This window comes from Parus major, chromosome 8, assembly GCF_001522545.3.
Source record: "Parus major isolate Abel chromosome 8, Parus_major1.1, whole genome shotgun sequence".
Lineage (NCBI taxonomy): Eukaryota > Metazoa > Chordata > Aves > Passeriformes > Paridae > Parus > Parus major.
This window is the reverse complement of record NC_031777.1, coordinates 11606005-11623486: the sequence shown is the minus strand read 5'-3', so window position 1 is coordinate 11623486 and position 17482 is coordinate 11606005. Positions and strand designations below refer to the sequence as shown.

Genomic DNA, 17482 nt, shown 5'->3' with positions numbered 1-17482 from the left:
TGATTTTACCTATAATTTTAATATTGATCAAGCTACTGAAGTTATAAGAGAGTATAATGAATGATATTGTTCTTAAATTGCATGCAGGAAGCATATAATTGATTTATTTCTTCTAACTGATATGAATAAATTTTCTTAAAGATAAAACATGCTTAAGCATAATAGGGAATAATACTTTACCTGGGGACCTGGTTCACCACTTTCACCTTTAGCACCTGCTGCCCCAGGTCCACCCTTGATGAAAAAAAACCCAACATATATAATTTAAGTATACAAAAGCCTCTTGAAATTAATCAGTTACTTTCTATACATAAGTATATTTCCATACATGAATTACAGGGAGAAATAACAAATAATCCTATTCACCAGGAGGTGTGAATTCACCATTTGTGTCTACATATTCATCTACCTTGATTTATCATTGTCTAAACATTGGGCAGAAATATTTCTCTTACCAAAGAAAACTCCCACGGATTTGAATGTAAAATGTAACTCCTTTTTCTATATTAGTATTTGAGAGCTAAGTGTGACCACAGTAAGAACATAAGTAGTGCAATCAGAAGTGCATCCACTGTAGGGAATAAGAGAGAGCTGAAAGTCACCTCTTTTTACCTTCATTTCTGTGTTGTACAGAAAATAACAGTCTCACTTCAATCCAAAGATCACTGTAGTCAATGAAAAATACCCTGTCTAATCTTGTAATGAACTTCAGTGATGTTTTAATCAAGTCCTTTGTGCACCTGGCCCTGAAGAAGTGGAGAATCTATATAACTATATCTCTTTATTATTATGAGATGAAGATATAAAATTCAAGAGTAAATTTTAATCATAAACAGACCAAAACCAGACATTCATTCATACTGTACATGAAATCAGAGGCAGAACTAGTGAAAGTAAGTTAAAGGTCTCACAAAAACAGACAAAATAAACCAAAAAAAAATCTTGGCATGAACACATAGAATCCAGTCTGAGAGAAAGAGGAGTTTGTTACTCTATGAAAAAGAATAGTTGCATTTTTGACCTTTGAAACAAGTTGTGTGTGACCCAAAGTATGTATTTAACATGAAGAAAAAAATATGTCGGCGATCTTGGAAAACTGATAATCTTCTACTTTAATGTTGGAAGAAAGAAGTAATCTAATGGCTTGGCTTAATGCTGAGTCTCACATCCTGGAGTAGAAAGATCCCCACCAACCTTGCAGATATTAATTCAAGTCTTAAGCAAACTAAAAATCAGATCCCAGACTGGTACTGGCAGTGGTGAGAAGATTGGTTTTGATAGGTAGTGACTCTCTCTTGGGGTTTCTCTGATGTAACCTCTGCTTTTAATTAATAAAATTGATAACATTTACTATCTGTAGGCAGAAGTGTATTTTCTGTGCTATGCAAACGAAGCATGTGAACACCAGACTCAACTAATGCTAGACTGCTAGACTTGGGCTTTGACACTATGTTTAAGATTTTTAGCAACTAATATGTTACAAATGTATCTTATTGGCAACTAATTAATTCAACAAAATAAATTTCATATAAAGAGTAAAAGTTTTCTTTTTTCATTCTTAAAAGAAGCTGTGTAGAAAAGCAATTTACAGACCATGAAACTTGCTTTTGAAACTGTAGGCAGAAAATGTTTCTAGATCAAAGAGTTGGATTTCTAGAGCCTCCTGGTGGTTTAGAAGCAAAACAACCATTAATATTATTAATTTGTTGAACTTTGCATACAAGCATTCATGAAGGTTTTTAAAACACAAAAGGATGAGTATGAAGGCAGGTTATACTTCTGCTAAAGTTTAAATTGTCAGTCTCATATCAGCCTTGGCAAAGTCCTCCTTGCTTACAGCAGTTCCAGAGTTTTGTCTGTACAGACTGAATGCTATCCAGCAGGTCTTGAATTAAATCAATTGCTGGAAATAGTGTATGAGTTTGTTATATAGACCAAATATATTTGACTCTTTTTAACTATTGCATATCTAATTGTGATGAATCAGGAGTCTGTGAGCCAGATTCTCTGCTTGGTATCTGGTATTTACTTTGGAAGAATTACTCTAGAAAAGAATTGCTCTTGTACAGATCTGCTTAAAAATACAAATGTACACACTCCATAAAAATACTAAGATATTTTAACATCCACAAGGCCATTTCCAGATCATTTGGTGTTAGCAGTTGAGTCAAATTCAGGATTAAATTGGAATAAAAAAGGGTAATTATTTTTTAAATCTGTGGCTCTTAATTGCTTATAGGAATGCCTCTTATAATCTTTTCTGATTTAGCTTAAATATGACTCTGCAAACTCTTCCTTTACTATTTCTTTCTGCAGAGTTTCATATTTACTACAACAACTTGTATTAGTAGTATTATGGAGATGATTGACTGTAGAGGTATATTTATGTAAAACTATTCACGAGTTTTGTAAGTCCAGTAGTGTGCTCTGTCCGATTACCACAAAACCTACAATAAAAACTCATTTAGTATTTATGCTGCATTGCAGACCTTGAATAAGCATACACACTACAGTGATAATTATGTAATATTAACTTAAAAGAAGTACAAAATAAGTACAAATACAGAGGGGTAGGCAGGGCCAGAATGAGATCCATGGGCTACATGGCCATGTTCTCAAACCTGTGCCCCTGTTTTATCTACTTACCACAGGACCTGGTCTTCCAGTGAGTCCCATAGGACCAGGTGGACCTCTCATAGCAATCTGAGAAGACAAACAAACAGACCACCAGGTGTCAAGAAAAAGCTGCCAGCCAGCATACATATTCTATACTAACAGAGTTTTAGAATGTGCTAGCAAATAGCCCCCATCTTTGACTGCACACCCTGCAGGATATAAAACAAATTAGCTTTTGGCTCCTTGTGCTCACCCTAGCTTGCTGGAGAATTGCTTGTGCTTGAGCTTCCTGAGCTGAGATTGTTGGGCCCTTCTCACCGTCTCCACCAAAGCGGAACTGCAAGTACCCAAACAAGAAAAGGATTTAGAATTTGTCAAATCTAAATCATACCTGTAACTTGCTGAAATGGTGCAAATCACTTCAAAGTCACAAGGTCACAGTCTCTAGTCCACTCTACTAACTGCAAAAGATGGCTGCATGGAGGCCACTGCATCCAACATGAGTATGAGGTCACTGGTGATTGTAACTGAAGTCTAAATGTAATCCCTAATGAGCAAATCTTTTCCTGATTTCATAGGATTTTGGTTTTCGTTTGTTCACTTGTTTATTTAAAAAGAGGCCAAAAGAAATTTTACTTGCCTGTAAAATTTCAATAAAAACATGTACCAAAATTAATTCATTGGGAGCTACTCACATTAAAAATGTAATTTAATTTAAGGCAGACGCAAATTTGAAAAATATTTGGTATCTAAAATAAAATAGTTTTGTGTAATTTCTGATAATTTCAAAATAAATTACAGAATAAAAATTTAGGCACTTGTTCCTGTGCTTCTGCACTGTTATTGCTAATAAAACTGCTGGTAGAAGCTTTGCAATGTTGCAGAAATGCTAGGCTGCAACAAGAAGCACAGCTTTCCAAAGGTGTGACATAGGCACACTGGGTATCAGGGCCACGAATCTTACACTGCCCATAACAGTTTGTCCAGTTTGCTTCTGCACAGAGTTGACACAGATCTTTTTCATCCATACACACACTTAGGAATAATTAATTCCAAGCACACAGTGCTTTTCGTACCCCAGCTCTGCAAGATACTTTAACAGCTTTGGGCTTGTTCCTCCACCTGCTAAAACAGATGGTGTTTTGCTTTGACTCCAGTGGGAGCAGAGCTGGCTATGTGCATATATTTCTATTCAAAGGATGCACTGACTCTTCAAAGATCTGACTGAAGTCCGATTTGAATCATGGAATACTTAAAAATCTCCATGTCAATGAGACTTGAAAGCACACACGCCTGTGGGGAGTACAGGCCCTCTGTACAACAGCAAACTCGTTGTTTCTGACATATAGTAGAAAAATATAGTTACTGTTAAAAATATAGGGTGGTTTTCAGTGTCTGTAATTCACTTGTGTAGGTTCCAATCTGTCAGCCATGCAGCAGCTAAAGCATTTAAAGGCATTTTTGAGGAAAAAAAAATATGCACCATATATATGAATTTCAAATGCTTACACCATAAAAGAACTTCTGTATCATTCTCTCATTCCACAGATAAAATCAGATGAAGAAAGAAAATACCTATACATTTTTTGAAGGACACTTCCAGTATTTGCAGGCTGCTTACCCTGTAACCACAACTTACCGGCAACATTAACATGGTACCTGGGGGACCTGCTAAACCATCAGCACCAGGAAGACCAGGGCGACCAGGTGGACCCTAAGAGAACAAGGACATGAGAGAAAAAAGGTGACAACAAAAAGACAGTAATGTAAGAGAAACCTTTTGAGTCACTTACGTAAATTTACACTCATACAAATGGCTTGGAAAATACCTTAAAGATTTAGTTTCAACTTCCCTGCCATGGGCAGGAACATGTTTCACTAGACCAGGTAGCTCAAAGCCCCAACCAATCCTGCCTTGAACACTTCCAGGGATGGTGCAGCCATCTGGGCAACCTATTACAGGGCCTCACCACTCTCAGCATAAGGAATTTCTCCCCAGTATCCAACCTAAACCTGCTCTCTTTCCATTAAAAAAACTTCCCCTTTGTCCTGTCACTATGGGCCCTTGTAAAAAGTCTCTCCCCACCTCTCTTGCAGCCTTCCCCCACAGCTCAGCCTGTTGTCATAGAAGAGGCACACAAGAGTGGCAGAGGGGCAGAACCACCTCACTTGCTGCTCACGCCTCTTTCATGCAGCCAGGCTACGGTTGGCTGCAAGTGCATGTTACTGGGTCATGTCAAGCTTCTTGTCCACCAACACCCCCAAGTCCTTCTCTGCAGGGCTGCTCTCAATCCATTCTCCTCCCAGCCTAATTGCTGCAATTATATATTTGTGTCGTGTCTGGTCCATGACAGGCACATGACGTGCTTAGTCAAGAATTTCCTTATGATGAATTAAGTAAGCAGCCAGTTACAAAACTAAGTACTGTCAGTAGTTATTCCATTAACTAGGTGTTAAAATTCCCATTTTACTAGTTCAAATTCTAGAATATTGAATTAATCTACCCGACAGAAATATGAAAGTGTGGATGCTGACTTATATTAGCAATGTCAAGTATTGTTGGGATATTAATATTATCTCATTATATAGAGATAGCATCTTTTCAACATCTTGTATATATAAATACAACATGAGCATGCTGAATTAATGAGTAAACTAGCACTCATAAAACACAGGAAAGTTTTTTAGTAACTTATTTCATCAAATATTTAGGCTGTTTTAAAATTGTGTTTGTGGTGGCAGTAAGAAAAGGCTTACGAAAATGTGAAGAGTAAAATAATAGATTGTAACTAGTTTCATGACTGGATAGGTTTCTTAGGTCATAAATTATTTAATACGGCAAATAAATTCTTCCAGGATCATTTAAATATTATCCATCACTTTCAATATTCCCATGTGTTTTAATTCTGAAAGCTTGTTTTTCTCTATATTTGTACATATTGTAGCTGAAGCCATACTGATTTTTAAAAAATTAATTCAAATCCATGTGAAATGTTTGCATCTGTTACTTCAGTATATTTCAAACCACACCAAAACAGAAAAAATACAAACAAATCAGAGATTAAGCCTCTTCCTGTATTTACAGCACATATTTCTACTGCTAAGAAAATGTTTGTCCATATTCTCAGCTGATTTGTTCAGCTGAATGAATCAGCCTCAATTCCACTGAAGTTTCTAACCTCTGGATCTATTTCAGATCAGGATCTAATTCACCCTTGAAACAATCATTGCAAGCTATCCCATGAATGAATGGGATAATCTGTTTGTTGACTTACCCTTTCACCAGGGTCACCTGGAGGACCAACAGGACCTTGTAGACCTGGGGGACCTGTAAGACCCTATAGAAAATGAATGACATAATTATGCTGAATGCTTACAGATTTTTGAACTATTTTTTCTCTGGAAAGTTATGAAGAACACATATTTGGATAAAATAATATATAAAGCAGCATATTGTTTTTTCTTGCAAAGATTTATAGTCAACAATCAAAGCTTAGATTTTCATGTGCCCTCAGCTTGTAGTCTGCTGTCACTGAAAACACGAGATGATCCTTTTCTATACCCTTCTAGAAGTGTTAAGTCTGAAATACATTTGGGAAATATAATAAGACCAATATTGTGTTAACTCATGAATAGAAAAGGACAGTGGATGAATCAAATGCAATAAAGGAAATTGTGATTTATCTACTTACAGCAGGTCCTCTTGGTCCCGGTGGTCCTTCAATGAGCATACCCTAGGGGCAGATGAAACACAACATTACATTTATTACTTTGTAGAAAAACAATCTTTCCATCTGAACTACTAAAGTTAAAATTTCTTAGAGTTTTGATAAACTTTTCCAGGAATCTTCTCTGTACAGTTACTAGAATGAGAATCTGAATTGTTGCATGACATTAAAAGTGAGGCAGACTTCCTTGCAGTTGCTGAAACCTGTAGTGATGGTGTTACCTGTGCCTAAGCTGAAAGTTATCTGGGTGGATCTGTCTAAGATGTAGTTAATAGATGGCCTGCAGATCAGATCAATAGTCTGTTTTCCTCTGCACAAGATTCTCTTTTCTTTTTAAAGGAACGTGTGGTTAGTCCTTCACGTAACCAAAGGGGTAGCTGGAACTGGCCACTGTCGTAACCAGTTTACACCATCCACATTACAGGGACTGTCTCAGAGATCATGGATCATGTGGATGCTGTCATCCTGTCATGAACAACAATGTTTGATCCTGATTAAATTCAATGAACAGTGAATATATGTTATACAGTGCTACAGAAAAACTCCCTGACATCTGTACTTACAGGTTCAATCACAGCTGGTTCTCCCTTTTGGCCTTTTTCTCCATAAGCCCCATGTCCTGTCACCTGGCCAGTAAAAACAACCCCAAAAACAAAAATAAGTAGAAGGTCTAAGGACCTGGTACAATAAAGAATTGCAGCAATCTGTAACTGAAAGCTAAAGCTGGAATTGGTCTGTACTATTAAAAATACATCACAGTTAGAGGCCATATAAATCAAAAATACTGAATACATGAGAAATGGAAAGAGCAAAAACTGTATGCCTGCTTTCTCCATTATTGGATATTGTCAATTCATACTTTTGAATGAGATGTGCATCCCATGAGTATTTATCCCATGCTTTACATTTGAACTTTGAAATTAGAATCTAAAATTTCTGTGTGCAAGTCACTACATTGTTTTGTTTTTTTTTCTTATTTGATTGGAAATATTCTTGGCAATTGACAATGATTCTTCATGGCTTTATGAATTAACCAGCCTAAATTAAGATGGAAAGAAAGATCCCTTGGTCCAATGTGGACAGTACCTTTCAAGTTCTTAATTTCATTCATTAGACATCCACAGGATGTAAAGTAACCTGAGAAGGGTCTGTGATTTTATGGCATAAATAAGAAAGGAGATTAGTGGCACTGTGGACACTAAAGAATAGCTCATGGATAACCAATAGTGCCTCGTCACTACCTGAATTAGCATCAACTGCCAAATTCTTTGAGGACCAGCTCTGTGGGAAGTTTTGGGTTCAGGATTAAGGTAAAAGAAATACCTAAAATAGTGTGACAATAGCACAAACTAACGGAAGACATGGATTCAAGATTCAAACAAGGAAAAAGGAACTGTTTTTTTTAAAACACGAGATAATGTGTTTTTCTTCAGAAGTACCTCTTGATCGTTAACATATCCCCTAGAAATTAACTTCTGACCAGTTTAAAATTTAAAATGCTTTTTTTTTTTTTTTTTTAATTTCAGTACAGTGATTCAACATTTACTCTAAAATAGCTGGGGATTAGTAACAATAGTAAGGATATTTCTATATGAAACATTTTGGAATGGAAGAACAGAGATTCACAGACTGTGAATTGATTGCACTGATTTATAAATGTGCAGATCTCATGAGTAATGATGTTCATAAACCCATTGGTAATTTATAAGAATCAAGTAGAAAGAGGAATAGACAATCACGTTTTATTAGATTAACATAAATTACTTGTAAAAAAATGACATCAGGGTCTCCATCTTTGAAAATATTTCCCCTTTTTGAAAGTTCCCAAATACTGAGTACTTTCCATCTTGCTTTTTTTACCATAGGTAGACCCTGAGTTATTCTAAATACATCCATGTGTCAAAGGAAAATGACATATTTCTGGTTCAGCAGATGAGAACTGTAATAAAGCTTGCACAGACCAGAGCCTGTGTTCTAATTCAAGATTCCTGACTCCTTCAGCTTTGTATCAAGGCATTTGAAGTTGAAATTTATACCAGGGGATAGAGTCTACACAGTCATTTGCTTAATGCAGGCACAAATGGTGCCTTATGGGCTCTGTGCTTCACAGATAATCTGACCTCTTCTGTGTCATTCTGCAACAGGGTCCCCATCTGGGCTAGAAGGAAAAGGGTACACTTGTATCACATTGCACAGATAAGGATCATTAAAAAGTACAATGACCCCAAAAGGGTTTAGAAAGGAGCAGTAAATGAAATACAGAAGGATGGGTTTCAAGGTTGGCAGAGAAAAGCAACCTCACAGCATTTGCTGTTATTTCTTGGATCCTTTGTAAACTGAAGTTTTGTCTTTGTGAGGAGAAAATAAAGATAAGACTGAGCAAATAGTGCAAACAAGATTCTCCTTTTCTACTATATTGAGGGTCTTCCCAATTAAAAAATCCAAATGGAATTTGTTGGTCCTTCCACTCTTAGCCATACATAGTTTTCTTTGCAGCTTCCACAGTTGGTCAACTGGTAAACAAGGATCTTGGCACAACTAAAGGAAAGTTAAAGCCTTGCTGTTTAGCCCATGATTAAGTCAGCGGGAAAGAAAGCTGTAAAATTCAGAATGAAGAGCATGATTCAGAGGATCCACCATGTCATCTTATCCTTCTTTATATATACTGAGCTGTTAAATCACTTCTGCGAGACCATAAACCTGTCACCATTGACTAAGCTTATTTTCATGAAAGGGTTCAGGCCTTAACCTTCCTACTCATGAATTTTCTTCTTGGAAAGCAGCAAAAGCCATGTTTCTAGACACCTATATGCATTTCAATTTCTTAAGGTAATAATAAAAAAATATGAATTACAGCACTTGTACCTGCATTAGAACTCATGTTCTTTCCAGCTTTAGCTCTAGTTTAGAAAGATTTTTAAACTATTCATTTATAATTTATTTTTTTAATTCCACCTCCTCTTTCCTTTCCCTCCCATCTTCCACCCTCCCTTACTCCCTTCAGCAAACAAGACAAAAAATCTTACATGATAAAAAAAAAAAGTTCAAGATTACTAAAACAAGAGGACGGCCTTGATCCAAATGTTATCAAAAATCAGAATGTATCTCAAATGTACAAGGAGCTCTGGATCAGGGTCTGTGCACTTCTGAGACTGTGTAATTATAAAAGAATTGCTAAATTAGATTAATCTGCATTATGCCTCCAGTCAACTTACGCTTGTTTCTGTGATATCGGTCTCTGCAGGAACACCTGGACCAAACTCCTCATTAGTGGAATCAGTTGGTTTCTCTTCATATTCTTTATATTCATAAAAATCATATTCTCCTAAATCTCCATCTACCAGCAGATCAGATTCACTGAGGTCTACTCCTCTGCTTCCATATTCAGTTGCCTCATTTTTTTTATCATAATCCTCTCCAGTTATGTATTCTTCAGCAAATACTTCTTCAACAGGATTTTGCTATTCGTATCAGTAGCAAAGATTTGGGAATAGGAGGAATATGTGGGTTATTGTTAGTAAAGCAATGTAAGCATACGCTCATCCACCATGATGACTTGTCAAAAGAAGAAAGAACAGTAGAACTACAGCATATTGTCTTTTAATTAGAGTCTGAAGGAATGGAAGCTCAGCCTTTCAGAGTAATTAAAAGATCTTTGTATAAAGAAGTACAAAGAAGTAATGTTTTCATATGCTTTGGTTTTTTTATCCAAAACCACTGAATTCAAAATATCCAGTATTATGTGTACTGCTTGTGTAATGTTACTTTAGTGCCAAATATAGCTGAATTTCGCTGCTTGGTTTCACTCTTACAAGTATTCATGAATGAACATATGCAATGAGCAGTGAATAGGTTCAGATCTTTTTACAACAGCAATGTGGAGGAGGTGCAAGCATCACTTCAGTTAAGGCCATCCTTTTTCATTATTTTCTGTCTATAAATACCAATGCTGAGCTGAACTTCTTTGCTCTTGTTACTGATTTTGAAGTTTATTTATCAGTAAAAGTCATGATTCACGTGCGTCATGGTAATTTACATATTTTTTTTGTCTGAGTCAAAGTTCCACCAGTACAATTCAGATTAATTTTAAGATTTCTGAAATCTAAGCTTTCATCTTAAAGTATGTAAGCTGTCAAACCAAGCAAACCACTTAAAAGCACTAAAGCAGTTTAAAAGAATGCTATATTTGAGATGTACAAAACTATTTGTGAAATAAAGGAGAATTGCTTTATTCTATTACAGAGGTATTTTGATAATTTTGAAAGAAATTGAAGTTCAGATATTGCTAATATAAAATGATCAGACAATATGAAGTAGTATGATCTTGAAAATCTTCAGAAGCTAATCAACATCCAGTGTAATTTAAAAATCTTGACCTAATAATGACATTGAAACATTGCAATTAAAATAGAAGGCCAGATTCTGATTTAACACTTGCCTAATTCCATTAGTTACAGGAGTATGACTTCTACGTTACAGCTGGAATAAACACACAACAGAACCAATTCTAAGCCAAATTTTACCTTTATGAAGAAATGCTCTCACCAAGGAGAGCATTTAGCACTTTGATTCTACTTCATTACAGCTGTACTATTGTACAATCAGCTTAAAATTGCCCAGGAAACTGAATTATTTAGATATATCTGTTGATCAACTTGTGACTAGCAAACATGAGACCGAACACAAGAATGCTTTACAGCAAAATGAGTAAAACATACCTTAATTCACCTCCACCTTACAAGATATATAGGAAGAAAACCTTAGAAAAAATGGGGACTCTTTTTCTCTTTTCAAATGGTCAGGGGACAGGGGGAGTTTTGTACATCTTTTAAGCAACAATCTTTATTTTGAAAGGAAAAGGCAAAAGAAAAATGAGAACAATATTTCTTAAAATCTGTCATCATTTTTCTATACACTAGTGTTAATTAATATGCAAGCATATTAATCAACACTGGCTTAGGTGCAGTAATTTTAACAAAATAATGTTTAGACCTGTTATTGTAGCTTTATAGAAATGCATTTTCCAACTGAAGTCAAAATAATAATTTTATCTTTTCTGACAGCTCAAATTATAATGTTTCTTTTGAGTAGAACAAGTGAAAATCAAATAATTTGGTTTTGTTAGCTGAAGAACTGTGAAAATGAAACAATGGCTTCTGACTCAACTTCCATATGCTGCTATGGTGGCAGCCATTCTTTGTCTTGTGTTAGGCTCTTTTTTGTGCTGCACCTTAAAAATTACAGGAAAAATTAGAGACTCCACTTTTTAGATCAGAAGGACTATGTCTAATATCTATCCTAGTTTATGCTAGACATAGCTCCATTCACATCCACACTGAAAGCAGCAACACTACATTCCCACACCATATATCACTGAATTATTTCCAGAATCACGAACTCCACAGGCTGAAGATTGGGCAGATCTGTGCAGAATTAATGGGAGTTCTGCCCGAGACAATAATTTCTGATATTGGTTGAGAAAGCACAAAATCACATTAAGTGCTGATAGAGTTTATATCTTTTACATAGAAATCAATCCTTTTAAAATGCATTTGTACTTTTTTAATGAATGACACCTGGTGGGACAAGGATTTTCTTTAGAGTTCTTATTACCTCATTTGCTTCAGTAGTTCTCGAGGGAGCTTCTGTCTGGGGCCCATAGTCATTTTCAGCTATGCTATAATCTTGAAATCCATCAATAACGTTGGCCTAGTATAAAAATAAAATGCATTATTAAAAAAAAAATCTATATGAAAAAATTCAACAGGTATTGCTGTTATTCAGGTTATGGTATTAGCCAGATGTATTCATCTAGTGGGGTTAGGTAAATTTTTTTCTTATTATCAAAGATCTTCCAGTCTTGGTCTGGGAAAGATCTTGATTAATTCTTGGCTACCTTTACCCCTAGTTTGCCTTTTGCTGCTGCTTGATAAGTTTTCTTCTTCTTGGATGCATATTTTTCAGATTTTTTTGTTGTGGCCTTTTGAGGTTTGTCCTTTGAGCTAGCGGCCACTGTCCTCTTCTTCTTTTTGACCATGGCTTTCTTTTTCTGCAAACGTTATGAAAGATGGAATGGGAGAACATAAATAAAATGAAGAGAAAATTGAGAAAGGGTGAATGAAAGAAGGGTAACCAAATGGAAGATGAATGCTGTCAGCCGTGAGACCTTCCATCTCTAACTGAAAGCAAGGGTTACAGCTACAAAGTAAAGAAGTGAGTGAGAGGATAGCATTAAGCTCATATAAAAGACACAAACTGACAAACCATGTGGTAGGGGACAGCTGGACACCACACAACAAACAGATCAGATTCTGTTACCTCTGTTTGTGCTACTGTCTCTTCAAACAGTGGGAGTCCCTCTGTTACAGAATCAGTTTCTTTATAATCTGCATCCCCATACTCATAGTCATATTCGATAAAATCTTCTGGTGTGTACTACATTGCAAATGGAAAAATATCAGGCATTCCCATGTTAGTGGTAGCAAACTAGATTAGCAATACTGGAAAGTATCTTCACCTTTACTTAGGAATAAAGTTTAACAAAATTAATGCAGTATGAACAATTCAGTGTAATTATTCATTTGGGGAAAAAACCTGACAACTTATTTCTTTCAAAGCACAGTACAAAAGTAGTAAAAAAGTAAGTAGTAATGCCAGGAAAAAACCCTCCCTTTTATTGGACTACAAAGAAGAATCAAGTATAATTTGGACTACTGTGAGCACCAACAGATCTTTTTGAAACCATGCATTTATTTAATCTTTAAATTTCAAATAATATCTTTTACCTGCATTTTTTCAGGTGACCAGAAGAGCAGAGATGCCAATATCTGACATCAGTCATTTCAGATACAGAAAAGAGGCCACAGCTCACAAGTAAACATGGCTATCATCCTCTTGTTTGATGTTGTGTTTGAAAGCCAGGGCAGCTCCATAGTATAAATTTCCTGAGCAAATGCCTCAATGTTGTAATTTCATTTCAGATTCAGCTTCTGTAAATTGCTCCATAGCTCTGTTTCTAAATTTTTATCAAATGAAGATTTGGCACACAAATTTTACAAGAGAAAGTAGCTTTAGAATTGGCTTGTGTAGTGTTATGAGCACAATCTAGGGAGCCAGGAACTCCTGAGCTGTACTCTCGACTGTGCCAAGAAGATCCCGGTCTCCATATTATCTGCAGCAAGTATGGCTCATTAGAACTGAGAAGAAAGGGCAGCTTCAAAATACCTTTCCACTCCTAAAATGCTTGAACAGGTTGGTCTGGTAAATTAGAGCAGTCTCCTGGCTGCTACCAGTTCTCTTTATGTACCCAGGGAGGTAAAAGAAGGCAGAATTGTGGCCAGAGTCTGGACAAGTGTTTGCTTTCCCTTTAGGAAGAAATACTCAAATGTGCCTCATGTGAACTTGTCCCTTCTGAAATCTCTCTCCTATTACAAATCATTGTTTGTAAAATGAAGACAACATCTGTTTGTTTCATTATGTTGATGAGAGAGAGAATTAGTACACTTCACTTCCAGTCCAGTCTGAGGATTCATAGAAGTCACCATTATCAGAAAGAGATGGACATTTAGAAGAAATTACAGATTAAAATAGATCTCCATATTCCAAACTATATTCTACCATGTGACCAAAACACTGGTTTAACTGTTCCCTCTGGCAGTGTTTTTTGATACAAATTTTTACTTGTGATTTTAATGCACAGAAGTTGATTTCCTCAGCAAGTATAAGACTAATGATGAAAGACATTTAATCACTTAAAAAAATCCTTTTACATAGGTTTCTATTATTCCACTCTTGTGACTCCACAGAGTCTTACTATGATCAACAGCTTTTCTTAAAAAGAAGACAGGTTTTTTTTTTCAGAAGGTAGATGCTTTTTTGCTCAATTGTCCTTTGTTTATTTCTACCCTTGCATATATAAGCTGATTAGTCATGAGATTTGATAAACCTTTAAAAAGGATGTAACACACTTTTGGTACTCATTCAAAACTATATTGCACATTAGTAAGTAACTTCAAACTACGTTTAAATAACAAAATATCATTTTATATTTGTGAAGTATATGGGCATTTTACACCTGCCTCATGCAACATAAGCAATGCTTTGATTTCATCAGTGGTATCTTTTCTATTACCAGTAAAAGTTGACACTACTTATACTTTTCAAAAGCAGCAGCATTTTAGACTTAACCATGTGAGTCTAAAGTAAGTCACGTGGCTATTCTTTCCATGTTCAGCAAATTAAGGTTCAGTCCTAACCCCAGTGAAGTCAATGAAACGTGTTTGATCTATAACTGGCATTGCTGAAGAGCATCACATGCAGCAATGATACATTTACAAGTCTGTCAAGGTATAAATGCACATTTTCTGGCTTTTGGTGCAGTTCTGGAAATGCAACTCAGTACAGCTGGTCTCTAAAGAAGTGTGCCACTGCCAGCCAAAAAAGAAAATGTGATTACAAACTTCTAGGAGACCACAACCAGCCACAGAAAGGAAGTAAAGGAAGAACCACATGGAAATAAATAGACTTTTAAAAATAGTTACAGAATAGCAATGAAATTGCAGTATATATTTGGAAATTATAAAAATGTCTGCAAATGATTTGCTTATCTTCTCTGGAGAAGGCCACACAAACAAGGTTTATCTACAAGGCAAAAAAAAAAATTATTCAGTGAAATACACGTCTCTAAATTCAGTTATTCCACCCTAACAGTGGTAGCCAGTTCCATCCTTTTAAATGATTCCTCAGCCAAACAACATGAATCAAACACTCTGCTATGCAATTTTTACTGGAACCCAAGCAAGTGACACTACCTATGTTAAATAATAGCCAATATCTTAAGAGGTAAGTGAAGTAACTTTTTTGAGAGAATTACCATGTCGTTAGCCAGATTTAAATTTAATATGCTGTTATGAGTTTGTTTTATTATCTAACAGACACAGATTTCTCTTCAATAAGCATTGCAAACCTATTCTGAAACTGGAAGCATTCATTCCATAAGTCACTTGGACCAAATGACAGTTAAAATATAACTCTGTGTTGCTCAGTATTATAACTGTTTTGCAAATCTCAGAAAATTAGGTTTTTCTCAAGGTAAGCTGTGCTGAATTTTGCCAACCACATGACTAATAAAATTGCAGCACAGTGAGTTACAAGTAGTTTTTTCAGAGGCCATAAACTAAGCAGAAATGTAGATTGGGGAGAAAAAAAGGAAGGAAAAATATCTGTGCCAAGTTAGTATTAAAAAAGAAAGTAATGAATAAGCTGATATTTATGCTGAGGCCTAGTTCAAAAAGTCAGAAATTTATGAATGAGAACTAGAAAACATACAAAAAAGCACAATCATGTGGACAGATCGATTGCATCATGCATAATTACACAGAAAATACTTTTGGGTATAGTGCTTCACTCATTTCTGTTAAAGAAAGAGAAACTTTCCTTATATGCAAAATGTGATCACAAATACAAGAGTATATTTTGGTTGCACCATTATGCAGGCACACAGAAGGAAATAACAGGGATGGATGAGAAGTGGGGAAGCTGGAGTCAGATTACTGCCAAGCAGGTGAAGATCTTGTACTTTAAGAGCACAGTATCAGAGGGGTATCACGAAAATTTTTGTGACTTACAAACTAGGACATGTGGCAACAATGCCAAAACCATCTTCAAGTAGTTTTGAAATCACAGTACTTTGTAGTCCCACTGATACAAGGAGGACAAGTGAAAATATGGAATAGCCTAAATATTCTACAAGGTGAACTTTATCCTTAGCAGTCCTTCCTTTCCCTAGATTCTTTTGTCTGTAAGACCAGTGACCCTCATCTTTCACAGCAGCCTATAAACAGAGAATATGTTTTATACTGAACTCCAGGGGTCCTGCTGCAAAGAGTTAAATACAGATGCAAAATCTTCCAGGTGTATTTCCTGAGGCACAATCTGTCCAGATGGAGGAATGCATCTCTACACCTCTAGCTGATGTAAAGATGCACTTTAGAAATATGATTTACTCACAGAAAGATTTTACCAATTCAACCTGATGAAGACTGTTCCCTGTTTTTAATAAGAGACAACAGGACTAGTGAAGGACTAGTCAGGTAAATGAAAACTAAATATACAAACAGCAGGGACAGATTTAATGGCTTTAGTCACCTGCTGTGAAGCTGGCAACTCATACTTACCCTGCCATTAAAAGTTAAGGCTGGGCATGTGGCACAAACCCCTTCTTTTTCTGGAGCTACACAACCAAAATGTCACCTTTATCAGATGACCAGAGACAGAGGTATGATCCACTCAGTTTGACCTCAACAAACCTTGATAAAAATTCCTTTACATTCTGCATATGCAAAACCCAGGCCCTGCTGTGAGTTCACAGAAGTTAGGGAGCTCACAGAAATCTATCATAGTTGTAATACTAATCAAGGAAAGATAATAAGTAGACTCTTGAATATATAGGAGAAAGGATCTAGAATTTCAAAATAAATATTAGGTTAAACTTGGCAAGGGATTTCAGCTAAGAGATGTCAGGTGACACATACTTCAGATGTGATGCAATTTTCCTCCTCTTGCTTTTCTTTCTTCTCTTAGTAAGACCACCAATAGTTACTAAACAGCCATTCTTGTAATGAATATTGCATATGACTATTTTCTTACAAATGAAAGGAAGAATGAAACCTGCTGCTTTTTGATGGGACAAAATGTTTCCATTATGACCTCATGCTTTCTTTACCAGAGTGATTATATTACACTACCAGATCATCATGCAATTCCAATTTAAAGAGATGAACTGTTTTCTTCATCAGATGAATTTTAGAAGCAGAGGATCAGCAGCATGCAAGGCCTATTTGAATTGGAAAATAACTTAAATATACTGAAGGAAACCTTACTTTGGTAACCGATTCTTCTGCTATCCGTACTCTAAAAACCTAATTTCACATTCCAAAATGCAGAATTTATCAATTTTTGGTTTACATTTCCAAATTAAAATAATTAATAAACTAAATCCTAAACCAGAGAACAGTCTTAAGCTAAATTTTACTATTTCCTAAAGATTATGCTAAATCATGAGCAAGCTAAAGAGGCAAAGATGACTTTGAAATATCCTAGGCTCACTAACACTTTACAAAATGCAATAAAATAAAATA

The 17482-nt window shown here is 35.8% G+C and overlaps 1 protein-coding gene across 4 annotated transcripts in view; it reads right to left on the bottom strand.

Moving 5' to 3' along the window:
* The window catches only part of COL11A1 (collagen type XI alpha 1 chain), a 132656-nt gene that overhangs the window by 74197 nt on the left and 40977 nt on the right, over nt 1-17482 (bottom strand). Inside the window, exons 6-16 of one of the 4 annotated variants that reach the window (XM_015636767.3) lie at nt 12663-12779; nt 12247-12393; nt 11958-12053; nt 9560-9805; nt 6908-6970; nt 6309-6350; nt 5892-5954; nt 4256-4330; nt 2870-2953; nt 2647-2703; nt 181-234 (exon numbers count right to left, since the gene is read on the bottom strand). In XM_015636767.3, coding sequence (XP_015492253.1) covers nt 181-234; nt 2647-2703; nt 2870-2953; nt 4256-4330; nt 5892-5954; nt 6309-6350; nt 6908-6970; nt 9560-9805; nt 11958-12053; nt 12247-12393; nt 12663-12779 — 1044 coding nt within the window. The remainder of the gene's footprint in view (nt 1-180; nt 235-2646; nt 2704-2869; nt 2954-4255; nt 4331-5891; nt 5955-6308; nt 6351-6907; nt 6971-9559; nt 9806-11957; nt 12054-12246; nt 12394-12662; nt 12780-17482) is intronic. The other 3 variants (XM_033516416.1, XM_015636768.3, XM_033516415.1) reach the window with 3 other exon arrangements.